Source organism: Miniopterus schreibersii (assembly GCF_964146895.1).
Source record: "Miniopterus schreibersii genome assembly, chromosome: 8".
In the NCBI taxonomy this organism is placed as follows: domain Eukaryota; kingdom Metazoa; phylum Chordata; class Mammalia; order Chiroptera; family Miniopteridae; genus Miniopterus; species Miniopterus schreibersii.
The window spans coordinates 55178155-55205900 of record NC_138109.1 but is presented as its reverse complement, the minus strand read 5'-3'; the positions used below and the strand labels follow the sequence as shown (position 1 = coordinate 55205900).

The window sequence follows — 27746 nt, the reverse complement described above, 5'->3', positions numbered from 1 at the left end:
TTTCTATTGGAGGCACTAGTGTCTGTGATAGGCTCTTGATGGGGACCGCCGTACAAGGCCAGATTTTACTCTTTTTGTGCTCGAGACCTAGCATAGGCCTGGAATATAATAGGCAACTCATGAATGTTTATTGAATGAACTGAGTTGCATTACATCACATAATGCGCGTAAGGCATTAGTAGAGCACTTGGCACAATAAATGTTTATTTCTCAATCACTTTTCCTTCACACCTGGCATGAACCTATATTTCCCACCTCATCTCCCACCACTGTGACTTTAATAGTCACCAACTCATAATTTTATGCACGTAACATACATTTCTATGCCCGTGGAGCCTTCATCATGCTGTTCTTTCTACAATGTAATCTCTTCCTTAAATGCATCATCCCTGCCTTAATCTAGAGAAAATAATACATATTCCTGGTGATGTTGGTTCAAATCTTCTCTACAACAAGCTATGCCATTTATATTTAAATAGTTTGATCTGATTGGGCATTTCTGGCATCTTTCATATGCAATGCATGTTTTTTTAAACCGGCAAAACTCCTTAAAGTGAATTAAAACTTACTTTCATTTATCGATTCAAGCACCCCTTATTTCTAGTATTCAGAAACATTAATAAATAAGTTATGATTCAACTTTTGGATTTGAATGGATAGTTCTTATACATACGTATCCAGTTGTTTAGCATTTTATTTCATTAACTCACCCCCTGCAAGAAGTCTAAAATACATTTTAGAAAATTTTATGAGCCATAGGATGGATGATTTATTTATCTCATGAAATCTCAACCCAAGGCTACTGACAGCTGCAACTCTCCTAGCCACTTCCACATAATTTTTAAAATGTGAATGCCAGGAATAGTGCTGTTGACATTAATATCAGGACAAGGGAGAGAAGGGCCAGGTGTCTCGGGAGGAGTCTGTGGGGGAATAAACAAAGATGCCCGGGCAATGTTGGAGATTTCCGACGTCAGGTTGACCTTATCAACAGCCCGAACAGCTATGAAGAGATCCGTGCCATTTTCAAAAGTGATGCTTTCTGGTTTAAACACAAAGACTTCCTGAGAGTTGGCCTCCTTTGGAATGAGATCAGTAGTGTTCACTAGAACCGATTCATTGAACTTGTCTCTGAGATCAAGAATATTTGTGCTTATTCCGATAATATACCTGTAAGCTGGAGAAAAAAAAACACACCTTGCAATTATCAAGTTTTAAAAGCTGTTAGAAACTATATATCACCATCCCATAAAATTCCAATGAATAAATATAACCGATGCTTCATTTTTACAAGTATTAGTATCTATTTACATTCTTGTTTGTATGTCTGGACAGAGTGATACATGTAAAAGTGGATCAGGCTTGGCCAATACTTCTGGCCATAGTACCTGGCTAAGAGAGGAGGTTGTTTAATTATTATTTTATTATTTATAGAAGAGTTTTTGGTACCAGTGCTTCTCAAACTTTAAATGTGCATACAAATCACCCAGAGATCTTAAAATGCAGACTCGGGTTCAGTAGGCGGGGTGGGGCCTGAAGGTGTACAGCCTCTAACGAGCATTCACGCTGCAAGCCCGCAGACCATGCCTCCACAGGTTTCTTCCAAAGGACAGCCCTGCTCCATTGATATCTATGTTTTATTCTCAATCCTCTCCAGGCCTCGTTACTAAACATGGAGTTGATGAAAGAGCACTATGGCAAGATTTCAGGCAAAAACTGAGGGTTGCCTTTTCCTGGTTGGAACCTCTTACACCTAAAGTAGGCCAGGTTTTCAGATTCTCAATCTCTCATTTTTCAGTCTTTGTTCAAATAACTTTTAAAAATCGAGGTAACATTGATTAATAACACTATATAAATTCCAGGTGTTCAGCATTATAATTCTCTGCATACTCTTTTGCATGCTCACCACCAAAAGTCTAGTTTCCATTCACTATCGTATGTTCGATCCCCTTTCCCCATTTTGTCCCTGCCTCACCCCCTTCCTCTCAGAGGACAGTCAGGATCCCCCTGCCCCCTGCCTTCCCCGTGCATCGCACAGGCCTGCCTGCGGCCCGCGGCTGCCTCCCCCCTTCACCGGGTCCACAGCGCGCTCAGCTCACCTCTCCCGTGATCATAGTCGTCCCCAGGCGCCGTCCACGTCAGATTAATAAGACTGTCCCCCTGGATTTTCGCCTTCAGGTCAGTGATTTGACAAGGTGGAAAGAGGTCAGGTATGGGAGCCTTTGGGACATTGGAGGCTACAAATGACCCTCCCAAGGATGTCCTGCTGAAACACACTTGCTTGCCTTGCAGGTGATCCTCGCTAACGTCAGGCCTCGGCGGGTTCCATTTCACTTCCCCTGCAATGAAAGATTCCTCAGGACGTGGTCCGCTGCACGAAGTGGCTACACGCCCCTCTGTTTTGTGATCGGGTGACCCTCTTCTCACATTTCCCTTCCCCTCCACGACAAATAATTATGTGGCCCCAAAGGCCAGTAGCGCCAAGGCTGAGAAGCCCTGACTGAATCCTGCTCCATTCTCCTCATAGGCCTAATGGGTTCCTCGGGGTCCCGAGCCTTTCACTCAGGCCAGGCGCGCTGTTACAGGTTACCTACCGTTCTCAGTCCAGCCAGGTATGTACAGGGCTGCATTCTGCGGGGGCGCAGCTCTCTGCCCGGCTGCGTTCACTCCGCCCAGAGCCCGCACTTTTAGGCTGTATCTGCCATTTGTATCGTAAGCTGTAAAATACCTCGAATAGATACCGTCGTCCTTAGCAGCATCAGCACCTGGACAGGGAAATGAAAGCATGAATGAATATCCCTAAAGGACATTCGTATATTTCCAAACCATATGCGGGTTAAAAATTTTCAAAGCAAAGAGAATCCAGCATTATCTCCAAGAGCATTCAGGATTTGACTATGTAAAGGACGTGGCTTACTTCTTTTACCAGTGTGTACGTATGTGTCTGTACGTGTGTGTGTGTGTTGGGTGTACGTGTGTACAGTCCCATATGTGCGCAGCTTATCTTCCTGAATTGTTGTCTTCCCGTTTGAAATCAGAGATTGTGTCATGTGTCTCTGTTACATCCAACGTAGTGCAGGTTGGTTAACTACTCGATAAGTATCTGTTGTACTGAATTTAATTGTTGTATGTTACTGAGGAGAAAAAAAATGTTATAATCTTATTTTTTTTAAATTCATTACTTCTCCCCAGGGTAGATTCAGGAAGGAAATTCAGCTACAGGATTTGTTCTAATAAGATTACTTGCATCACAGCTTGCAATGGAGTTCCTCCTAAAAGAAAATGTAGAATTTGTGTCTCTCCCTGCTAGATTTCTTAAAAACAAAAAATAACGGGTGGGATTTTCCCTTTGGAACAAGGTAATATGGAGTTTGCATAGAGATGGAAGTCACATATAACTGTACTTGAATCTGTCTCTGGTGCTTTCTAAGTGTGAAAGCCCCAACAGTGGGTGGTGAAGATAAAAATGAATATATGTATATATATTCACACAAAGCCCCTAATGCAAGACAGCTCTTAATTTTCTGGAGAGTGTGGAGGACCCTCTGACAACTCCCTAGAATCTCTGAGCTGCAGAGCTTGAGCCACCACTGTGTTTGGGCTTTGCAGAAGCTAAAGGTAGGCCCTTTTTCATGTTTTCCAACATTGAGAAATAAAGGAATTGTGGGGGAAGCAGAGAGCTCTCCCCAGTGCTGGACTCCCTGCTTCCAAGTGTCCTCACCACGCCATGCCCTCCTGCTGTTCCCTGTTTGCTTCTTAAAAAAGAAAGTTGTGTTTTGCAATTTCTGGGGTGGTTTACCTGCTCCATTGTCCAAAAGTTCCAAGGTGACTGTTTTTCCATCCGCTGATTCTATCAGGGCTGTGACACTGGCCCTGAGAATCGGCAAGGCCCCTTGGTGAACTTTTGCGTAAACTGCCATAGGGCTAGGGAATTTGCCTGTGTCTTTGTTCATTTTAGAGGTCACTGTAACTGGAGGCAAGGTAGCATGTGAGGCGCGGGTGGTGACAGTCAAAGTCAGGGTCTGCGCTGAGTTTGCTTGCAGACTGTAATTCCAAATGCCAACCTGACCAAAACAGATGGACACATTTCCAGTCAGTATCTACGTGACACAGACCTGACTTCACGGCCACTTCCAGGAGGAGCCTGTCTGGTGCAAGCATGTTGCAAGCCTGTCTAAGATGGTCTTTCATACTTTCAGCCAAGGGAAACTTTGGTGTTTTGAACTAACTCCACGGTTCTTACTGTCAAGAAAATTCTAGTTGGGGAAAATGAAGTCTGAAAACCTTGTTCTTATCATTGCCTTGGTTTCTCAAGGATAAGATCCAATGGATGGGTTCCCGAGGTAGAGGAAATAGTGCTCATGACCCTCACTCTTGGAGGACATTGCTGCACCCTGACTGCTACGTAGTTCAAAGGTTCTCCTTTTAATACCCGGAGAAAATAACACAAAATCCGTTCTCTCAATTTGCCTTCATACCGAGTGATTTCCTTTGGATGGAGATTTTTTTCTTGTTCTCGCTTTTATTCATTCAACACTGACTTTCCTTTTAACAACTACCCATAATTAAAAAGCTATGATTATTCTATAAAAACTTTGTCCAGTTGTGAGAAGGAGAAAGGCTGAGTCCGTACCTTGGCAGTGCCTGGGACTGGGAGGTAGGCCATCTTGGTGTCTGTGTCCACGAGAAAGCCGTCTTGCTTCTTTCCGCTGGGATCCCAGAGAAGGATCTGGGGGGGCTGCACGGTCCAGGTGATGAGAAACAGAGTGTCGTTTCCCACAGTGCTGTCCACGATCACCGTGCCGTTCATCCACTCACTGGTCTGGAGAGTTAATCCTGTACTCTCCAGCTGTTAAGAAAAACAACTCTTCACTTTCTGGAGAATACAGCTTCTGTCACAGAGTCTCTTCCATTCTGCCTCCCCCACCCCCAACGCTCAGTTGCCCCATTAAACAGGTATTTAGTACCTATCATGATCTAATTCTGAATTACCTTTCCAACTTTAGCTTCCACGCTGTTGATTCCTGCACCCAAACCAGACCACTTTCCCAAGTGACTTTATCACACTCTCGCTTCTCTTGGAAGTCTGCATGCTCATCTCCATTTGTCTAAGTCTTACCTGTCCTTCAGAATTCATTTCAAAAGTCACTTTCCCTATGAAGCTTTCTCTGATGTCCATCTCACTTATCAGCTGAGAGCTCCCATAGAATCTTGTTTCTATCAGTCCTTTGACATTTTCACATTGTGTTTTGCTTTATACCTACTGGCATACAGAGCTCATCTTATTTACTACACTATAAACCCTAAAGGGGACTGACTGGGACTCATGTTCACCCATATATAGATTGTTCAAGTTGCAAATAACTAATTGTTTAGGTGGAGTAAGATTGCAGGAGGTAAATGAAATAAGTCAATGGCCAAGGTTGGTTTGTTGTTTATAATAAATGAAGGAGCTGAAGAGGAGGGATTGAGGGGGGGAAGGGCTAGTAAGATTTTTGTGGAAAGTATGATTTTGAGGATTAAGGCCTAGGTAATTATTTTTTGTCCTTACATTGAAATATATTAGAAGATGAGGCGGCCTGGTCATGGAGCCAGGCTTTCTAGTCCCATAGGGAGATTATGACCTTGGATCTGATTTTTATGACAGGTGGGTAAATGAATCACACTCATTTCTCCATCTCTCTTCCTGTTGGGTTTCTTAAATATAAAACAAATGGACAGAAGCTGCCTGATTATGAACTTGCCCTTTCATCAGTTTTATTATTTTTCTAAGACACATTCCTCCCATTTCCAAACCAGGCCCTTGAGTTTAATTTTCTAAATTTGAATTAGGACAAGCCAAATGAGTATAATTGCTTTCTTCTTTAACTGAATAATTGCTATATTGGTAGGCCAGAAAGCCTGTTGTTTTGAAATCTATCATTATTTGGCTTTGACATCATGTATCCCTTTACTTTTATCCAAACTTTCACAATAAAAGTTATAATTCACACAGGTATGAGTACTGATTGTTTACTCTCTTTAGCTAAAAAAATCATGTAATTTTTGTAATTATTAGAGAAGAGCTTTTTAAAATATGCTTGTCCTGTTGTTGTTTTAATAGTGCCGTGACTTTTAAAAGAAACTTTGGCTTTCTTGAAATTTTGGAATCAGAAGAGCCTGATTTTTCAGAAAATTGGAAGTTTTCTGGTTCATATCTGACTGAGAAACTGAGGCCCAGAGGGGTGGAGTTCTTTGTCGGTGGTCATGGAGATAATGACAGATCCCGGACAAGGATCTAGGTGCTAGGACTGACAGCATGGGCTTTTCACAGTGCAGTGCACTTTCCATCCATTATATGAAAATCTTGGCCAGTAGCAGAGATTTGAGGTAATGGAAAAACAGAGCCAGTAATCCCTGAACACTTGTCCCAGAAAATTTGTATTGAGATGATCTACTCTGAAGAAAATTCTGAGCCAATTATATTGCTATGGGTGCTTGTTAACAGATGTTAATAAAGAGTTCTTGGACCCATTATATTTTATGTTGCTGGCTTTTATGAGGAACTCAGTACTATTTCCAGGCAAGTAAACACTATTGCCTTGTTTTAATGAGTAGTGTTGCATTTTAGGAACTTCTATTTTAATTTTAATTCACTACTAGAAGAATGTAGAACTTAAAACTTTTAACCATTAAACTACATCTTGGCTAGGGTTATTTACAAACATGAAAAATCACAGGGGAAGAAGTCTGACCTGGATGGAGCGCTGGGAGATGGCGCCATTTCCTGATGAAAGGGCCCCAAAAGCGTCAATGAGGCCGTTGTTCTGAGCCTTATCTGAAGCATATGTCTGTAAACCGCCTAAGAAGCAATGACACCGTCAAAAGTTATTTTGTAGAAAGCAAGTATTTGAAACATTTTTGCAATTCTTGAGGTAGCAGAATACACAAAATAAGTATTCTACTGTGCTATTAAAGTATTACTAGATCAACATCAAATAGGTATCCAGATTAACTCCGAAGGTGATACTAACTTTTTAATCTTACCAAATAATAGCTTCAGCAACATCTCGGTCATATGGCTGCTTCAACTATCTACAAAGCAGCCATGAATCTCGGCCCAAACTGATATTATAAAATTCATATGAGAGAATCCATGAAGCCTTACTCTAAGTCCATGGGTTTAATCTTATTTTAGACATAATCCTAAGAAGGTTGACTTTTGAGTTTTCTCCTAAATCAGATGAGCTATGCATGGGACAAAAGCAAGAAATAACAGCTGACAAGGGACACTTATCGAAAAGTATGATGTGTAATAAAAATGACATTGTACACCAAGCCTGGCAGTCTCAGGCTGTTTAGAACAGGTGCAACTAAGGTAGTTGATGTGAAAGTACTCTTAAACTATTAATGCCATGTAAAGTATAAGGAAAGCATTTTGATAATACTGTTGGTGCTTTACCTAGATCTGTTATCTAGGCAAGTGCATCTCTTTTCAGTTGCTCTGTTAGCTGCTAATGGCATTTAGTTCCCTCCTTTTCCAGAAAATCACCTTACCAAAAGGGGACACCCAAACTAGAGAAATAACATGCCCCCTCACCTCTCCTCTTCCCTGACAGTCCACAGCCACAGACTGATGAACACAAAAGGCCAGCCCTCTTGCTTTAAAATTGAACCAAGCCTGTGATGCAGTTCCAGCTCTGAGTCCCCTATGGGGTCAGACTCCAGCTAGATTCTAAGCCCCGTGAGATCCATGCCTAGCTCCTTCCCCTGCCCTACCCTACCTTCCTCCCTCCCTTTCTCCTGAGAGCTCTCCCTCTATAAATCACATGCACCCAAATCCCTGTCTCAATCTCTGTCTCTAGGAAACCCAGACTAAGACAGCTAGTATTAGGAACAAATAGTACTGTCATTTTAGCTGCCTCAGAAGGCAACTCAGCATAATAATTGCTATCCATAATCCAAGTCCTAAGTAAAAGAAATAAATAAAAATAAATTGTGCCCATCCAGTCCTCTAAAGAAGCCAGGGGCATATGGGATCTATTTTAACCATCTGTTGTGTATGGGAGTTAGAAGCACAATCTATTCATGTTCTACAGAGAAAGTGCATTGTAGTCTACATTTTCAGAGTCACCTTCCACGTGGCTAAGCAGGCCCTTTGCTCTCCCCCTGCTACTCCTTGCGAAAAATCCCAACTCTGATGTCATCATTCTGGACCCTTCTCCTTCCCTTCTCTGTGCCTCATTGTATTTTCTATTGCCAATAGAGTACTTTTATCCTGGTATACATAGTTAGTGGCTTGTCATCTGTCTCTCCTGGGTCCCTTGGCCAGCTGCCAACTGGAAGTGAGTAGTTCTTGGCTAACTTATCAGATTCCTTCCAGCTCTTATAAAGTTCCTGGGAAAAGAGTCTCAAGTCCTCATTAGGGTGCCATGCTGGTCCCATCTTCTCCAGACTGCCCTAATCCTAGAACTAAGGCCTTAAAATAAAGGGGTGGAGTAGGTTGTAGTGGTTTTTCATGGTAAGGCAGTCAGTTGGCCAGTAAGATCACCCCTATCTCTCCCTATCTCACCCTTCCCCTCTTCCCCAGTTCACTGGAGCTCGCAGTCCAGTGGAAGAGACAACACAGTGGGACTCAGGCGGCACCCCCTCACCTGTCATTTTAGACAGCTCCTCCAGTTCTTTCGCAGCATCAGGCCCCAGAGCAACTGTGTGGATGACTGCTCCGCTCTGTTTCACCGTGGCGAAGCAGGTGCTTATCTTGGTGTCCTCCCCATCAGTTAGTAGCACAATTTCAGATCCATCTGTTGGGTATTTCTTCCTAATCACCTAAGGACATAATTCAGAGCACGAGTCATCAGACTCAGGGCAGCCAAAGTGCTTGTGAAAAGTGCATTTACAGAGAACAAGAAGAGAAATTCCAGAGAGAATAAACAGAAGTGTCCGGGAATGGCTAAATATCCCTCTGCTTTGAAATGATTCGTTTCAAATGAGAAACATTCGTGGCACTTGATGTGGTCTTTTCTCTTGGCGAACCTGCTGCAGAGAGGGCGCAGGGCAGTTCCAGGGGCAAGCAGCACAGGGGGAGCAGGACAGAAGGTTTCCTCCACATAGTCTCTCCTCGAGGGGCTTTCCGGGGTTCCCAGAAGCCTTCGGAAGTCACCCTCCTTGAATGGGGATAATGTTTGGGGAATATTAGACCCAGGGCAGATTTTAGCTGGTATGATATTCACCCGTCTGACAAGACCAACGGTTTATGGCCGGCATTGGTTCTGATTGGCCAATACCCGGCTCACATGGGTTGTTAAGAATGTTAATATCCCCTGTGATTAAAGCAGGACATTTTATTCTTATTAATCACAGTCCCTATCTGTCCTAGGACACCTGTTTTAATTATGCCTGCTAGGTGTACAGTTTTTCACATGGTGTAGAGAGGACAATGTTGGATGAGATTATGATAGAAGGACAATTACATAGAAGAACAGAGTTATCTGTGTAAGAAGAGGGAGGCAAGGGTCCGCTCCTCCCCTAAAGAGAGTGGGAGGAAGACCCGGAAGCCAGGGAAACAAGCAATCAAGCCTCCCTCCTCTGAACCAGACTCTCAGAAAGGGAAGGCACCTTAAGTAGTTTGAAAGGAAAGCTGAGAGCACAGAAGACCTTGGCCCCACTCTGTTTGCCCTCTGAGAGGGGGGAAGCCGCAAAAGGGAAGAGAGCAGAACTGAGGCTGTTGCTGTGTGAAGGAGCCCAGAGCCCAGGAGCCCATCAGCCAGGGCTGTGGCCTGAGTCCAACAGAGCTGTAGGGTCTCAGAGGCCAGAAAAAGGGCTTAGTCTGGGTTCCCTTGTCAACACTCTCTGTCACCACTACACATCATGGAAACATGCAGACGCTCCCACATACACTACTGGGCACATAGAAGGCAGCTGACTTGAGAGTCGGCAGGCAAGAGAACAGGTCATCTTGCCATAGAGGTTGAGGGGTGTGCAGCCTTCTTAGGGGCTGGATGGAGGATGGGGGTGTGCTCAGGGCTCTGCTCCAACAGGGAGAGCCAGGCTGGGGCTGAGTTAGCTGGGGCGGACCACTGGGCAGCGATCCAGCCAAGAGGACAAGCAAGGTACAGTGGCCACACCTCAGCAGACACCACCACCAGGAGCCCAGGACAGAGCTCACCAGTGGGGACCTCGAGGACAGTGTAGGATCCTAGGGCCTTCGCCTCATCACCCTGAAGTTGCCCACAACTTCTTCCTACCCCACAGTCAGATTCCATGGGGCAAAAGAAGCATTTAAATTCCAATTGTACCTCTCACACTCTCTCACCCATCTGAGTGGAAAATGCAGAACCAGACATTCTCTCCCCATCCCCAGGCCATCTGGCATTAGTCATCTCCCTCAGGGTTTGCATAGCAGGAGCTTGGTGTATGTCAGTGATTTCACTGTCAGCTTCCCTCCTTAATTTGCTTCTTTAATCAAAGCTTGAATGAGTGGCAGAGGCAAGGGAACCCAGATGCACACGAGCATCTGGCAAAGGGTTTTCCAGCTGACTGTGTACACAATGGAAACCACTTTTAGGGAACTGGCCTTCAAGGTAGGGTGAAAGGACCAGAGGGACAGACTGCATTTGAGGGAATGTTTGAGTCCATTGTCCACATGGCACTCAATGTTTCTGCTCCTGCTTGGGAATCTGGAACAGCCTCATTGATGTGCTGTGTCCGCAGCAGGCACAGGGCAGATATGCCCAAGACATTGCTGAGAGCCTGAGACCTTAGGCCTGCCAGCCTCTTTCAGCCTCCTAGTCTATGTTTCATGGGGCTAAATAGCCTCTAAATAAATATAGAATATTATTTTCTGTATTTAGAGCAATTAAGCTTTAGGTGCAATCAAATAATTCAATTTGTTTTTATTTATTGAGAACCTCCTCTATAAAAGATATTTGCCAGCAACCTGGGAGGTAAAAAGACAAGCCTTACTCCAGAATTTGTGCTTAAGTGAAGCACATGATTAGAAAATAAAAAAGCTTAGAATTCATAAGAGATTTTTTTTTTAAAAGGTAATAGGATTCAGAAAGAGAAATTCTACACAGTTAAAAGGATCAAGAAAGATGTCAAGAAGTAGGTGGTGTCTGTGATGGTTCTTTGAAGAATGAGCCTGGTCTGAGATGCAGAAGAGGGGAGAGAAAGTGCTGTAAGTGGGGAGTAGCCTGGCAAAGGCGCAGAAGCTCTGAAGAACAGGTGGCCTAACTTGCCTAAACATAGGATGCCTGGAAGAGAGTCTCTGGTACTGAAGCCTGGAAAGGTAGGTAGGGGCTATGTTATGAAGGCCTTAAACATTAGAGGAATTTATACTTAAATTTATTGAAAATGGCAAGACATTGATATCTAAGTAGAGGGACCATGCCTGGACGGTCAGATGGGATCTTTGGATACACCCACAAGACATGTATAGTTACACTTTCTAAGGCCTCCTGCTTCAATAAATAAACCATTTGCTGGCCCCACTCAAAAGGTCCTTCTATACCCAGAAGTTTGGAGTGTTAAGCTTCCTCAAAGTTTGACCATAACTCAGAGCTCATTTTTTTCTCTTATAGAAGACACTGTCTCATATCTATGTACCTTCCTTCACAGCACTCATTATAGCTATGAATATACATTTGTCTGTGTGTGACTATGTGATTAGTGCATCTCCCCAATAAGATTATAAGCTCTGCGACAGGAGAAGATGTGGTGTCTCTTTGGCTCTCACGGTATCCTTAATGCCCAATATAGTGCCTTGTATGTAGAAGGCACACGTGAATATTTTGAATGCAGGCATCCATGCAGAAAAGCATGAACTCACTGATGTAGAAAAGCACAAAAGCATGGATGAATTCATTAACAACAGCTTTGGTGGGCTGTGTCTTTGTATCATTTGAACCATTTCCCTGCCCTTGGTTGTCTAATTCAACCAGACACTAGGCACATGTGGAAACACTGGAAAGGGGGAATCCTTAAACATAAATTGTAAACATTGGCAACTGCAGCTGGGGAACTTGTCTCACAGTAAATGCTGATTGCAGTCCAGTGCAGATGGACGTTCCTCCTCCGGCCTTTGTCGGGAGCTTTCTGATGAGCGCATCCCTTTCGGCGCCGCTGTTTATCTGTATGAGTTCACTTTGGACGTAGGCAGCGCTGTCAAACGTCACCATCCCGACCCAGGCCCCTTGCTCAACCGTCTGCAGCAGGAAAAGTTTGCCTGCCTGGTTCATTCGTTTGAGGCGGTTACCGTTCTGAATGGAGAAGCAGAAGGAAAGCGGTCAGGCTGTGTTTAGATGGGACGGCTCATGAAAGAACAGGCTAGAAGGGATTTGGAAGTGACTGCCTCAATATAGACTAAATGGCCACAGGCTCACTCAAGGCATAGCCTTCTGTGGGAGGAGTTTAGCTTTTTGGAGTAGAATTTTAGGGCCTTTGTAAAACTAGCCCTAAAAGATAAAACCAGATTAGGCTTCAGTTCAATCATTAGTTCAGTGCTTTGGTAATAGGTCTATAGACCTATGCACTGTCAGTGAAGCATAGGTGTTAAGGCTGTGTAATTCATAAATCAAAAGATAATTCAATTTGGCAAATGAGACGCTTGATGCTGAATGTTTGTCGAATCAAGTGGCGGTAGGTGTTTCTGATGGCAGCGCTGGCGTTGTAACGTCTGACTCTCTGAGCTGTGTTCGCTCCCAGGGGTTCCAAGCCGTGGTCTAGATTATACTGTCTGCAAGCGTGAGGCCTGAATCCAGAGGTCGAGACTCACTGCACGTACCTGCATGCTTCCAGACTTATCCAGAACTAAGCACACGATTCTCTGTCCGACCTGCAGCAGCGAGAAGGTGGGTTTGGGGGGTTGTGTTGTCATAGGAGTGGTTTTTTTAAAGTCCTCAGAATCGCGAATCACTTCCCATGTGCTTCGGAGGTTGCATTTTTGGTTCTGCAGGTTTGGGGCTTCTTTATTGTGGTTTTTCTCTGTACAGAATTCCACCACCTGAAATTGTCAATAAAATGATACAGGTAACGGTCAACTAATGGTTAAAATCTTTAATAATCTGATTAATCTAAAATATGTTATTCCCTTGCCCCCTCCCCAGCCTGCCTCGCTAACCCATCATCTTGGCCCAATCCCACTATCACTGCAGAGCACTGCTGGGGAAAATCACAGTCATAGTGAGAATTCCTATCCCCAAACATGTGTTCAACGTTGCGGAAAGCCTAGGGCTCCACAGCAATCATTTACTCGCTTTTGGCTTCCTTTCTGCTTCTCAAATTTGCCGTTTTGAGCCATCACCATAGTCTCATCATTTCTCTCCTGGTCCCATCTTGTCTCTCTGCCCCCTCACTCCCGCCCATTCCTTACTCCCCAGTCGCTCCCTTCCAGCTCTCTTCAAAATCCACTGGGGAGTCCACAGGCTCCTCAGACTTCACGTGTTCATAATTGTCACCTTTCTTCCAACTCTGCTCCTCCTCCTTGTATGTTTCCTGGCTTGATGTCACCACTATCTACCCGTCTCCTAACTCAGGAACCTGAGCGATTCCCTGCCTTCTTCCCCCTACAGAATAGCCAAGGTCAATACATTCCACTGTCTCTCCAGTTCATCATCTTTTCTCCCCAATGGACTGGCCACCATTCGGGCTCTCAGGTCCCTCCTCAGACTGTTGCAGTCTCTTATCTGACTTTTCCCTCTTGACCCCCCTCCATTGGGCCACTCCACAGCTGCCTGAGGCATCTTCCTTCTTACTCCTGCATTTAAGACCCTTTGGTGGCTCTTGGTTGGTCTCACGGTACACTCTGTGCTATTTCACACAGCAAGCAGCAGGCTCTCTAGTGTGCATTTCTGCCTCACCCTCCATTCTCACCCCCGCTGTGCTCCCCCCACCGTGGTCTTAGCCTTGCCAGACTGCTGTCTAGCTCTGTGGCGTGGCTCCTGATTCCCATTTTGTAAAGGAGTTCCTCTTCTTCTGTCTTCTGCATTGTGAACTCCACCTTCAGGTTTCAGCCGAAAGTTCATTTTCAAAATATTTTTTCATTTTCTACCTTTCCCCCAAAGAATTTCCACTCAACCCTGTGTCCTCACACTACCCTGTAGAAACTTCAGGAAGGTCCCTTTAACATTGTAAGTGCACTTACTGGGCTGTAAATCCAACATGTCTTATTAAATTTTGCTGCCTCAAAGCCTAGTCCAGTGTCTGATGCATAATAAAAGCTCAGTATAAAAAAACCCTGCACATCAGTTTTTTAATCTACAAAATGGCAGTAGTTACTATGCAAGATTACATAAGAACATATGCAATAAAGTCAATACTAACACAGCCAATAAATGATAGTTTTTTCTCCTTCCTTAAGTATTTATATCCCTAGCATTTGAGGGATTAAAAAAGGAGGCATAGTATACAAAGTAGGTACAACCTAGGTCTTCTTCTCAGCGATTTTACAGTGTTACCCTTCAGTTAAAAATCTTAAATATCTGGGATTCTATAATTTAGAAAATATTCATTAGCTATAAAACATGTTTCTCTTTGCATTTCTCAGGTCATTTTGGTTGTGTTTCCATATTATCATTATGTCCACTTTATAGAAAGGAATCTGAAAAACTTTTGTGTAAAACCCCTGGCAAAGGTTCCCAAGATTCACTGTGCATCAAATTTAACTCTGTGGTTAATTTAAAACATATAATCCGGGAGAACTCTGGGAAATTTCTGAATAAGTCTGGAAGTGGGCTGCAAAGCCAGACTGAAGGATGGGCCTGGGAACCATGGTGAGTCACATTGTTATTGACAGACTCTTGCAAGTTGCTTCATTCACTCTCTACTCCAGAAGGAAAACACAGCTTTATGTAAGAGACTGGGAGATAGAAGGAACTCCTCACTAAAGTCAGTTAAATGATGCACTTACTCTTAGTTTGTGCAAATTCACTGATGTATATATTTAGCATCAATAAAGATAATTTGTCAAGTTTATCTTATGGCCAGTTGGTCCTTAAAAACAATTAAGAAATATTTTTAAAAACTATTTAAAGCTATTAAAACTATGTACAAACCCCCTAAGGGCACCGACATTCAAAATGATAGAAAATTTCGGGAGCATTTGAGGTCTTGCTCCCCTGCATATGCTGTTAGCTTGGCTCAAATAAACTCTTATTTAAAAAACACAACAACCAACCAAGTAAACAAAAAGATAGAAATTTTCACTTAACAACTAAACGTAAATAATGCAGGCTGAAAAGATATCTCTGAAAATTAAATTAAAAGCTACTGATCTTGTCCTTATTAATTAAAAGAAGCACCTGATTCCCCTGGGTAAATTTCTTATTTAACTAAGAAATTTGTGCTTGTCTGCCTTAATGATATTTGAAGTCACTCTAAGCACTTAAACTAAAAGCTAGTGGAAGGGAGATGACAGAGAAGCAAAAATGGACTTAAGGAAGGAGAAGAGGGAGACAGGACTTTACCCCTGGTTTTCTCCCAGCTGCTCAGTGGTACTTTCCTACAATTTGATCTTTTCCTGCAGCATCTGGGATAAAAATCACATTGAATTCACCAGTGTTAAGAAAAAATGGATACTTACAGAATTAATACTTTGTGAAAACATGATGGAAGCCTTCTCCGTATGCCTGTCATCAGGTATGAACTCACATCCTTTTTCAAACAGCCCTGTTAGCCTGTCAATTCTGCAGGTTTTGGTGAAACAACTGCCTCCTTGACACTTCCTTATGACATTTTTACCAGTAATCGCTGCCGAACAACTGAAAATTTATTAAGGTTAGATGTTTAAGTGACGTAATCATTTCAAAGGGCTAGATAGTCTCTGTGGTCAGGTTCCACAGATGACCTTGTCAATGATGTCCCCTCATAATTCAAGAGACAAATACATGCTTATAAATAGAAAAATTATTTATTTCCCATCAGAGTCATTTCTGTTTGCCAGAAAGTATCTGATGGGTTCCCAAAATGGTACCAGAAATTGTTTCTATGCAACAGAAAAGCTAAATCTGGTCTACAGTTGCTGTTAGGATGAGCAAGGAACAGAGAGAGGCCTGAGGTTCCTCTCAGTCTCGTCCCCTCCTTCCTGGGAAACCAGGCCTCTGCTTCCCTCAAAAGGCTTGCTGACTTTTCCTGGGTTTTGCGTTTCTAATTAGTTTATGTCATACAGTTTTCACATAGTTCTTGTATGTTATTAGGTATTTTAGATTTTTCTTTATATTATATGCTTGTGAGTCTCGTTGCTATTATAAATGGAATGCTTTTCTCCATCTTATTTTTTTTAGTATATAAACAATATATAAATACTGTAGAAAATTTGGGAAATTACAAAAATGTATAAAGAAGAAAAGAAAAAAATCATGTTCCACAATTAGAAATAAATTACTGTTAACATCGTGAAGCATTTTCTTCTCTATGAAGCAGCATAACATGGCACATATAATTTTACTTCATGCTTTTAAAAAACTTAGTATGTTAGTATAATTAAAATTTTAATGCCTTGTTATAATTTATAATATTCTTTCAAAATGTCATTTTAATAATTGCCTGTTCTCATATTATAAAATAAATTTAGCTTGATTTATTTAATGTGATCCCCCCCCCAACTTGTCAGTACTAAAAATAAAACTTCAATGAATAAATAAAATTTCACATAAAATTTTGACTCTATTTCCAAGTTTGCTACATGGTTGGTTCCCAGACTAAATGATCAGATCCAAAAGTGTGAATATTTTATAGATTTCTGATATAGCTTATTCTACCATTTCCCTTAAAATTGGTTTTTTAAACATAAAATTACTGGATCAAGAAAAAGGAAATATTTTGGAGATTTGATATGTGTCACCAAATTGCTTTCCAGAGTTGTGCCAGTTTACATCTCTAACAACCATCTGTGGGAGCTTTCACCCACTGACAGTAACTTACTAGGTAATTAACGATGCTCATTTTGTCAGATTCACACCACTGGGATTGCTAGTAAGTCTGAACATTTTTTTATGTTTATTGGCTATTTTTATTCTTTTATGAATTATTCTTCTATGTCTATTTCTTTGTTATGATGTTATTGTTTTCTTACTGGTTTTCAAAAGTTCTTCATGTGTTACAATACTAAGCTTTTTAAAAGCATGTTTTTTAAACTTTTGCAAATAACTTAATTTTTTTTATAGTTTTATTTAGTTTATGCTTGATTTGTCTGCAACAAAATTTTTAATTAATATGTAGTCAAATTTATTATTCTTTTAGTTATATCTTTTTACAATTCTTGAGTGCACAGAAAGACCATTACCATATAGGGGTATGTGTTTTTTTTTTTTAAATATGTTTTTATTGATATCAGAGAAACGAAGGGAAAGAGAGAGAGGTCGAGCCTGAAACCCAGGCATGTGCCCTGACCGGGAATCAAACTGTGACCTCCTGGCTTGCAGGTCATTATTCAACCATTTAGCCACACTGTCTGGGCAGGAGTATGATTTTTATTAATATTCTTCTAGTTGTCATTGTGATTATCATAGTTATATTTAATAGTCTATCCATTTGGAAGAATATCTGTTAATATGTTTCCCCACACAGCTAAAAACTTGTCCCGATATCTTAAGAAATCCTGATTTTTCTCATAGGTCTATAATTCTAGCTGTATTAAATAGTAAATTTATTATATATGCGTCTGTCAGTTCACATTGTTTTAATTCATATAGTTTTATTGTGTATATTTAAAATTCAGTAAGTAAAAAGTTCCCTTTATTACTATTCTTTTTCAAAAATCTCCTTAGCTACTATCTTTTGGGTGAATTCTGGGATTTTAAAAATGAGTTAAAAATGGATGTGCTTTTGAATAGAGTTTTATAAAACCTATATATTAATTTGGGTTGAATTAAATCTTTCATGAATTGAAAATCTCTCAATTTATCTTGATTTTCTTTTAAATCCTTTAGAAGGATTTTATAGTTTTTTCAAATATGATATCTACCTTTCTTAGAGTTTTACACTTCATTGCACCTTTAATTGCTATCGTGAATGGAGTATTCTTTCCATTATATTTTTGAACTGGTTATTGTTAATATTTGGGAAGGCAATTTGAATATTCATTTTGTATCTGGTCACTTTATTGACTTCCCCTGTCCTTCATTTCTATTTATTCCCTTGGGTTTTCTAAGTGGACCACATATCACCTGAACAAAAGCAATTTTCTCTCTTCCTTTCTCGCAGCCTTCCCCTTTTATTAAACCTCCCAGTTTCCCATGTTATTGCATTGGCTACAATTTTCTAAACAAGGTTAGATAACTGTGCTAATAGTGGCCATCCTGGTAATGCCTCTAGTATTTTCCTATTAAATATGACATAGGCTGTTGGCTTGCAATTAATGTTTTGTATCAGATTAAGGAAATGACCTTCTATTGTGGGCCTTACTGTCATTTTGCTATTGCTTCTAGGCCTTAAAATAATTTTTAAAACTAGAATATATTAATCAAATGATTAATATGTTATAATAAAGTTTCTTTTTAAGAGGACGTGGTAATTAGCCAGATTTGCTAATGTTTTCTGTGGAAGGAAGAACATGCTATATACGTAGGCATTTCTAGAATATCTGTAGAAGGCAGTATGTATTAATCAGCTTTTCTCTTGTAAGAATGCACAGTGTCTAACTGTACAGAAGCTTAGAAAAGGGAAGTGGGAAAGGCAATGTCAGGTGTGGAATGGCCTCCATGGGCTGCGACTCGAGAGGTCCATCCAACGTGTGATCACATCAGGGAAGTGACCCCGAGGGCCGAGGGAACAGCTACAGTGATCGGGCACGCCACGCAGGGCTCCAGGGGCTCGCAGTGTCTATTCGTGCCTGAAGCGATGTAACAGTGAGGGAAAAGGGAATGGAAGTGGGCCAAGTTGAGAGTTTGACTGTAATGAATGAAGGGAAGAGTGGAGAGCAGTAGTGTCCCCGTGGGAGAAATGGGAGGCCAAGGCTGAGCTCTGGGCCAGCGCAGCTCCACCTGGAAGCGAGAGCCAAACCGAATAGCCAAAGCGAAGCTGGGCCCGGCTCCCTCAGGAGGCACCGGGCAAGCAGGACTGGGAGCTGAAGCGAGGGGGTGTTGTCCCGACCTCTAGTCTTTAAAAAGAGGAGGTTGTTTTCTGACTTTGGCGTAAGTGTGCAAGGTTTTCAAATTCCTTCCGAGGCTCTGTTGGGAAAATATATTCCCTTTTCTTCTTGACTCAGTGTACTATATTAATTACTTACCTAATATCACAGCATTTTGGGATTTCTGGAAGTCATCTTTCTTGGGCTTAGTGTGTTTGTCACTCCCTTAGTTCTGCCAGAGTAACTTACTTTTATTTAAAATCTTTTTTGGAAAGCTGTATCTACAGAATTCTTTTTCATGCCATCTGGCAGGTTTTGGTATCTGAATTGTGCTAGCTGTTTAAAATAAATCGGGAAGCTCCCTATCTTTAATGTTTGTACTAAAGCGGTTTATGTTCACTGAAACTGCCAGTTGCAAGACCTCACCCACACAATCGTGGCAGCCAAGAGTACTTTCCAAGTGTTCAGTTTGCTTTCTACTGACATCACATAGTTAAGCATGAGAGATAGAAAACAAGACAAAAACTGACATTTTTAAAATAATCAAGAAAAAATTGGTTGTGATTTAAAATAGCTTGGGAAAAGTTAAGTCAAATATCCATACCTTATTGCTTTGTTTTTTCCATTAGATAAGTAGAATTTCTGGTCTTTATTGTACTCATCAAATACTCCCCATCGTAGGTGGGCCCATTCATGGACAAATGCCCTTCCTGTGAGTATTAAAATGTTTTAAATACTTGGTTACAATAAAAATGGTAAAATTACCTCCTCATTCTGGGAGAAAGTAATTCTTCTCAACTTCTATTATGCTTTCCTATGTTAGTATTTTAAAGTTTTGATTTCCTTGCAAAGAAAACTCTAACATGACAACCGCACATTTCTGAAAAATGTAACTACTTGTTTTGGCTCATGAAATGCTAATTAGGTGACATAGTAAGTGCCTCGAAGTTTTTATACAAAGATGAAACAACTGCCCGGTCCTCAAGTAGCTTATAGTCTAGTGGATGCCATGCACAATCCGATAACTAAAATCCTCACTGGTGCAATGTAGCGATGGAGGTCGGCGCATGCTGCTGTGGGAGCTGGAGCATGGACAGGCCAGCCAGGGCAGCGTCCCCTGTGGCTCACATCTGATCAAACCTCAAGGCCTGCCTACTCCACCTCTGCTCTGTTCTCATCTTTCCAGTCTTATTGCCGCTTACTCCTGAATTATTGCAGTGGCCACCCAGCTGCCCTCCATGTCTCCAGTCTTCAGTGGCTCCCCTATGGTGCTCAGGGTTAAGTCCAGCTCCTTAATACGGCAGACAAGGCCCCTGATGATCCCAGCTCTGCTCCTCTCTGCAGCCGTGTTTCTTGCTTTTCTCCACCTACTTCCAAAACTCTGTAATCACAGTGAATTCCTGCACTCCTTTTACTTTCTAGAGCCACACCACCCTCTTTCTCATCTCTGGTCCTTTTCATATATTCTTGCTCTGCATGGGATACTCTTTCCCTATCTCTGTCCGGAAAATCAAGCTTAGATCCACCTAGAAGCCTTCTCTGACGTCCCGAGACTAGTACCCTTCCATTACTATTTTATTATATTCCATTATGGCACTTCTGTTATAACTTCTGCTTTCTTGCCAGTCTCCCCCACTAAACACTTGTCTCCATGAGGACAGGTTTCATGACTTCTGCATTGTCATGCCTGGGCACATAGTGGCTAGAACTTAATAGGCACTCAGTGAGTATTTGTTAAATTTAGATGAATTAGTGACACATACAACTCAGTATTCCTGGAATATAAATTCCTAGATAGGCTGAATTTGGAGGGTTAGGTGCAATACTAGTTGTTAATTCACCTAATTAGCCAATACTAATCATATTTGATTATACTTGGAAAGCACATATTGTATATACTTCATTGCTTGTTTCTTTTAATATTTTCTCCAAAGATTGTTCTATATAACTCATAGAGGAATTACATTTTATTTTGTGAAGGAAAATTGGATTTTTTCTTTAGTTACAGTTTTTTGAGAGCTGAACTGCAAGGATATTCTCTGCGCTACTCAAAGTGTGGTGCATAGTCAAGCAGTACCAGCATCATCTGGGCTTGTTAAAAATGCAGATTCTTGAGTTCCACCCCACACCTACTGAATCAGAATCTGATTATTAACAATCCCTGATTATTTACAATTTGCGCATAGAAGTCTGAGAACACTGTGGGTCTCCGCCATCTGCTGGCTAATATCTGAATTGCAGGCAGGAGGTTTAATTTGTTCAGCAGTCTCCTTAACAGATCCATAGAAACCTTGTAATACTTCAATAAACTATTTTACAGTTACTTCCTGATACTAATAATTTTTAAAAATTAAAAACACTGTATTTACACATTTATGCAGATGTGAAGAAATTAAATTTCTAACAGAGAAATGCACTATTCTGAACCCCCGTTTTAAGTGAAAACACATGCTATACGTTTATTTGGCTTATATGTGCTCACTCAGAAAGGTAATGCTATTTTGATCTACTTTGAATATAAAATTATTAAGTTATGAGAAACACAACTGAGTGTTTCATCTCTACCCATACCTTGTGGTCCATATTGAGTCAACTTTTTTCCTGCGATGAAGTTAGGAGTGAAATGAATCCTTTCACCCTTTTCTCCACAGTTTCCCATCTGCTCAGTATAGGGTTCATCGTTATCTGGAGGATTAGGTTCAGCAACCAGAACATCAGCCTGAAATTTAAGAAAACATTTTCATCATTATAAAATTTTAACAAATGAATTGACTTTAATTCACACTGGACTATTTTGAAACAATTTCATTTGGTTCCAGAAATATTATGATGAAAGAAATCTAAATCGCAGAAGGAAACTGAATTTGAAAAAAAGAACTCGATGGTCTCACATTTTTGTAGGTCTCGAGTTTTGGTCTCACATACTCAGGTTTTGTCTTCCATTTCTCAGGAATCAAAATAGCAACACTTTTGAAAAAGAATCGTTTTTCTGTAGCTTCAAACAGATATGGAGATGCCTGAGTCACCATGTCCTGGGAAAAAAAGAAAACACGTAGGAAACACAATCATGACTATAGACTAAATTACCAATCGTTCACATTTGCATCTGTTTTTCATGTTAGAAAAAACTGGTTAGTAAAGGCCAGTTATTTATCAAGATTGGAAGGGGAGGTGTAGAAATACCTTTTATTGGTGAAATTAGCTAACCTCCTCTGAGCACCTATCACATGCTCTGTGTCACAGTGTGATGATCGACAATGCAGACTTCAGAGGCTGACACCAATCTTGGCTCCAACACTTATCGTGGGTTATCTGGCAATTTTCTTGAGCACCCTTGAGCCTCAGGTACCCCATTTACAAAATGGAAAATACTATAGTGACTAGCTCATAAGATGTGGGGATCAAGTGAAGTCAAGAAAGCACTGGGAACCATATTTACTTAGCACAGATGCTTACGAAATGTTAGCTACTAGTGTCATCTCCCTTGATTCTTTGAGGAGCAATAAACCTTTAAGGGAGAAACTGAGAATTAGTATAAGTCTTAAGGTCTTACACCAACTAATACTGGAGAGAAACTCAAATTAAAATGAAGGTGACTTCACCAGCTGGCTCCTGCAGTGATTTTGGGACTAGCTAAATGTTATGATAGTATTTATTTTTAGCATAGTACTAACTGTCAGATATAAGGAAATGGCACGATCATATAATTTATTTTCAAATTACACCTAACTTTATTTCTCTAAAATGAAAGAGATGTAGTGTTAAATTATAAATGCCCCTGAGATGCATTATGAAGATAGTAGAGCCGGTATTATAAGAGGTTTATTATTGACAAGAGCATTAGGTCTATTAGGACTGAAAACCACTGTCCTCAAAAGTGAGTGTGGACCGAGGGAAGAGGAGTGCTAAGGACTGAGCCCTGGGGCCCACCGGCATTTAGTGGTAGGAGGAGGAGCGGTCAGCCAAGGGGACTTGAAGGAGCGGCTGGTGCTTGGGAAGGAAATCGGAAGGCCTGGGGTGAAGGCGGTTCAGGAGAAGAGAGCAGTCATCCCAGTCAAATGCTGCTGAGCCATCAAGAAAGGAAAAACAAACAAACAAAAACTCATAGATACAGACAAGAGCACTGTGGTCACCAGAGGGAAGGCAGTGGGGGGGTGGCGGGTGGTAAGAGGTGGGTGGTGGGGGGGTGGTAAAGGGTAGAGAGGGTCAAATACATGCTGACAGAAGATGATTTTGGTTTGGGTGGTGGGCACCCAGTGCATTATACAGATCATGTGTCATAGACATGTACACGTGAAACGTATAGGATCTTATTAACCAGTGTCACCCCAATAAATTTAATGATAAAGAAAAGGAAGGTGAAGATAAGAACCGACCGAAGTTTCTGGCAACGTGGGTGAGGCATCGTAGTGGAATGGAGCCGACAGCTCCATATGAGGGAATTCAAGGGGGTGGGAGGTGAGGAGGTAGAGGTGGTGAATGGAGGCAACGGCTCAAGAAGGTCTGAAAATTAAGAGGGAATAGACGTGATGCGCAGGAGCACTGCAGGGCCAGGCGATTTTGTTTTGTGTGTCTGCGCTTGTGGGTTTTTTTATTTATTTATAATTTTATTGATTTCAGAGAGGAAGGGAGAGGGAGAGAGATAGAAACATCAATGATGAGAGTCATTGATCGACTGCCTCCTGCACGCCCCCTGCTGGGGATCAAGCCCCCAACCCGGGCATGTGCCCTGACCGGGAATCGAACCCCGATCTCCCGGATCCTAGGTCGATGCTCAACCACTGAGCCACGCCTGGCCGGGCTGTGTTTGTGTTTTTTTTTTTTTTTTAATGGGAACTAATATAACATACGCATATGCTAGTGGACAAAACCTGATACAGCAAGAGAAAAAAGGGACCATTGCCGGAGGAAGGCCCTTCGGGAGCAGACCAGAGCGCCTAGACCCCAGTGCCTGGGGGGCTGGCCCGAGAAGCAGAGCCAGTTCATCTCTATAGGGGGAAGCAGTTCTCAGGTACTGATGCAGGTGAGTTCCTCTTCACCACTTCCTAAAGGGACAAACTTGGGCAATTTATTTGGTCTCTCTGAGCCTCAGTTTCCCTTCTTTCAAACAGTAATGACGGTTGCCTTGCTAATTTAAAAAAAGTTCTTATAATGATTTGCATTTCCTTCTTCCAAAAGCCAGATTTCTATCAACCACTGGAGGATTTAACAATATATCATTTTAAAAAGAAAAACGCTGGGTCAAGGTCACCAAAAAGTAAAAAGTAGGTATAAAACTTCCTGTGTCAGAGTGTTATATTATGATTTGACTGGTGAAATGTGAATTTTCAGTGTCTCCCAGGAAGAACAAGCAGCATAAAGTCTGTCTCCCACGTGTTAACAGTAACATTAATACGGGATATTTGCTTCGGCATCTGTTCCTGACTTTGAGAAGGCAACCTCATATCCAAATGGACATTTAAACTTTTGAGGCCTGGAGAGGTCAAGGATAATAGCTTATAGGGTCAGCTGAGAATTCCTTAATGACAGGAACTGTATATTGTTTACCACTGGATTTCTGGTACCTGACATAATTAGGTGTAGATGCTTTGTAAATATTTGTTGGATCAATTAACTAACGAACGAACGAACGAACAAATGAATGAATGAATGAATGAATGAATGAATGAATGAAATGGTTGTGATGAGTGGTAAACTGCCCGGGAGTGCCAAGACAGAAGGTTCCTGGACTCGCACGCAATGAGGAGACCTCCAGGATACGCTGCTCCTGTTGTGTATCTTGTGGGGGGAGCGAAGGAGAATGTGGAGGGTGCTCTCTGCCTCTACAGCTCACACTCACAGGGCAGGTGCAGTGGATGCAATGTGTAGGTGGAGAAATGTTGGGGGCTGTCATGCACAAGCAAGTTTTTTTTTATGGAATTTATTGGGGTTATATTTGTCAATGAAATTGTATAGATTTCAAGTGTACAGTTCTGCCCTCTACACACCCCCTTACCTCTGGCAATCACCATAGTGTTGTCTGTGTCTAGGAGGTGTTTTTCTTTGCTTAATCCCTTCACCTTTTCGCCCGGCCCTCCAGCCCCGCTCTGTGACAGCTGTCAGTCTGTTCTCTGTGTCTATGAATCTGGTTTTATTTCGTTTGTTTATTTTATTCATTAGGTTCCACATATAAGTGAAATTATATGGTATTTTTTTTCTCTGACTGGCTTATTTCACTTGAACAGAAACAAAGATTTAAGAGTTGACTTAAAGGCTTCCAACCCCACAAGGGCACCAGAGGGAGAGTCTCCCCTCAGAAAACAGAGTGAGGGATGGCCAGGACAGGCAGAAAAGCCCACAATTAAGGTCCTTAACTCTGCAGACCTGGAACATCAAGAGGGAGGAACTCACTTTTATGAACTACTTAGTTAGGGACCCTGAGCACACTATTGCCTTTAACTTTTTAATTTAATTTTATTTTTCAGTTACAGTTTATGTTCCAGATTATTATATAGTAGTTTCAGGTGTACAGCATATACTTTACTATATGTGGAAACCAACTTACACCTAACTCATTTAGGACCCATACCAGAAAGCCAACGTAATAATTGTGATAAGAAGCACATTTTTCGGGAGGAAACCCCCCAAAGCGTGAGGTGAAAGCATCTGGAAGCGCTGAAGCCCCATGTAAGTGTGAATTAGCCTTGCCACTAGGGATAAGGAATTCTTGTTCGCCCCTCACGTTCCTGACAGTCCAGCCAGAGCCAGAAGCAGACTGGCTACATTTTTCTCCCCTACTTTCCTTGTCTGTTGCTCCAAGTGGCACTTCCAGTTTTGCTGATGCCATTTCCAAGGTCAGAGACAATCAAAAACTTACCCAAGGTGTCTGGTTGTTGAGACATTTCAAACAGTATCCATTTCCTTCCACGAATGGTAGTAATATCTGATAACCTTCAAGTTAAACAGGTAAGTGTCCCCTGCTCCCACGCCTTCTCCCCAAATACTGCAGTTCTCCATCCCCAAACTGCTCCTGGTGGTAGAGATGGTTCTCTCTCCAAACTCCACCTTTCTGGGTTTGTTTTTGCTCAGAGCAAGGAACACCCAGGGGCAACCAGGGGGACTCTTGTGCGAGTAACTTTTGAGCCAGCACTCAGGAGCTTTGTCTTGGTTAAAAAGAATGAACCCTTCCCTCCTAGAAGGATTAAACAGAGGACTGGCGACTGATGGTTGTGCCCTTACTATATACCAGGCACTATGCATGCATTTTTTTAAGTTCTTTAAAAATATTTCAAGATAATTTTAGACTTATAAAACATGCAGAAACTGTACAGAGATCCCATATACTCTTCACCAAGCTTCCCTTTGTGTGCGCGCATTGTTAAACTTAATCCTCACAAAATCCTGTAGGGAAGGTACTTACTATTGCCCCATTTTACAGATCAGTACTTTTCCTCATTGCACAGTACTGCCTCTGGATTTGCTACAGCCAGGTCCCAGGGTGGTCATTTATAAAACATTTCCCTCTCATTCTTAGCTGTTTGCTGTTGAACAAGACCTCTTCCCCTTGCAACAGACACTTCTGCCCGGGACAGGGAGCATCTTCTTCCCCAGTTTTTCCTTCCCTCACAGAAGTAACAAGTAAGTTGAGGCCACTTGGCAACCTGAGAGGATCCCCTGCAATGGGGCTGGTAAAATGCAGGGTTTCCTCCCAGTGAAAGGTTCAGGGTTGTTCTTAAGTTAGAGACTGGCATCCTGGCTTCTATATTAGGACCACAGGGAAGGGGGTTACAATGAGGAGAATCTGATAGGAGCCAGTGGTAAAAGCAGGTGAAGGAATTATTCCCTGGGCATCTCACAATATCTACCAAACCCAGCTGGCTCTGCCTTAGTGCAGAAAGGAATAATTTTTAGTGAAATCATCCACAGTCAATAAATGTAGACACCTTCCATTAAGCACCAACAACTTTTGAAACTCTTAGTTATGTGTGTTACATTTATTATCTTCTCCCTCAGAAGAATTCTAACGGTTAACTGTTGTTATTTCCATTTTGCTACCCAAAACACTGAGACTCAGACATAAAAATAACTTGTCAGTATCACACAGCTGCGGTTAGAGAGCTCACGTTCGCCCTAGCACAACATTACGCTTAATAGTTTGCTTATTTTTTTTAAAACAAGGATTATTGCCATTTTGAACATACCTTTATTTCTTGAATGAGTGTTTCGTCTTCTGGCACGTTGGGGTCAATTGCAATGACAATACCCTCATAGCCATTACCATTCAGCTGAATGAGTGAATTGCTCAGGGCCCCTTCCAGAAGGTGAAAGACCAAGATGAAAACAGAGCTCTTAAACGACCCCATTATTACGCATCTCCTTTTGATTAGTCTCTTTGGAAAATGTTGGTTTTAGAGGCATCTTTCTTTACCCCTATTTATATTCACTATAGAGGCACATTTTCCCAAGTTATCAGAGGTGGTTTATCTCAGGACCTTAACCCCTTGGCCCAAAATTGTTTCATGTTTGCATTTGTCTGCAGTATGAGGAACAATACCTTAGTCTTAAATTCTGTGTACTTTAAATATTATTATATTTGAAAGGATCATTAGCCTTTCCTTCGCCTTTGCCAGATGCTGGGAAAGAGGGTGGGAAGCCCACATCCGGTTCCCTGGAAGGATTCGCAGGTGTCAAGCAGCTTGGCCTTTGAGACATGTTTACTTCT

General features: G+C 41.8%; 1 protein-coding gene across 1 annotated transcript; it reads right to left on the bottom strand.

Annotated features, from left to right (window-relative positions):
• Positions 1-788: 788 nt before the first annotated feature.
• On the bottom strand, positions 789-27417 carry CLCA1 (chloride channel accessory 1; the record flags this gene model as incomplete). The annotated part of the gene is made up of 14 exons (XM_081145301.1): positions 27226-27417; positions 21937-22077; positions 21617-21764; positions 19650-19755; positions 15560-15737; positions 12764-12982; positions 12012-12239; positions 8634-8808; positions 6735-6841; positions 4634-4849; positions 3800-4064; positions 2595-2765; positions 2100-2339; positions 789-1177 (listed from the first exon to the last, which is right to left on the bottom strand). The coding sequence occupies exons 1-14, from the start codon at positions 27385-27387 to the stop codon at positions 789-791; spliced, it is 2745 nt and encodes a 914-aa protein (XP_081001427.1). The 5' UTR covers positions 27388-27417.
• Between the last annotated feature and the right edge of the window lie 329 nt (positions 27418-27746).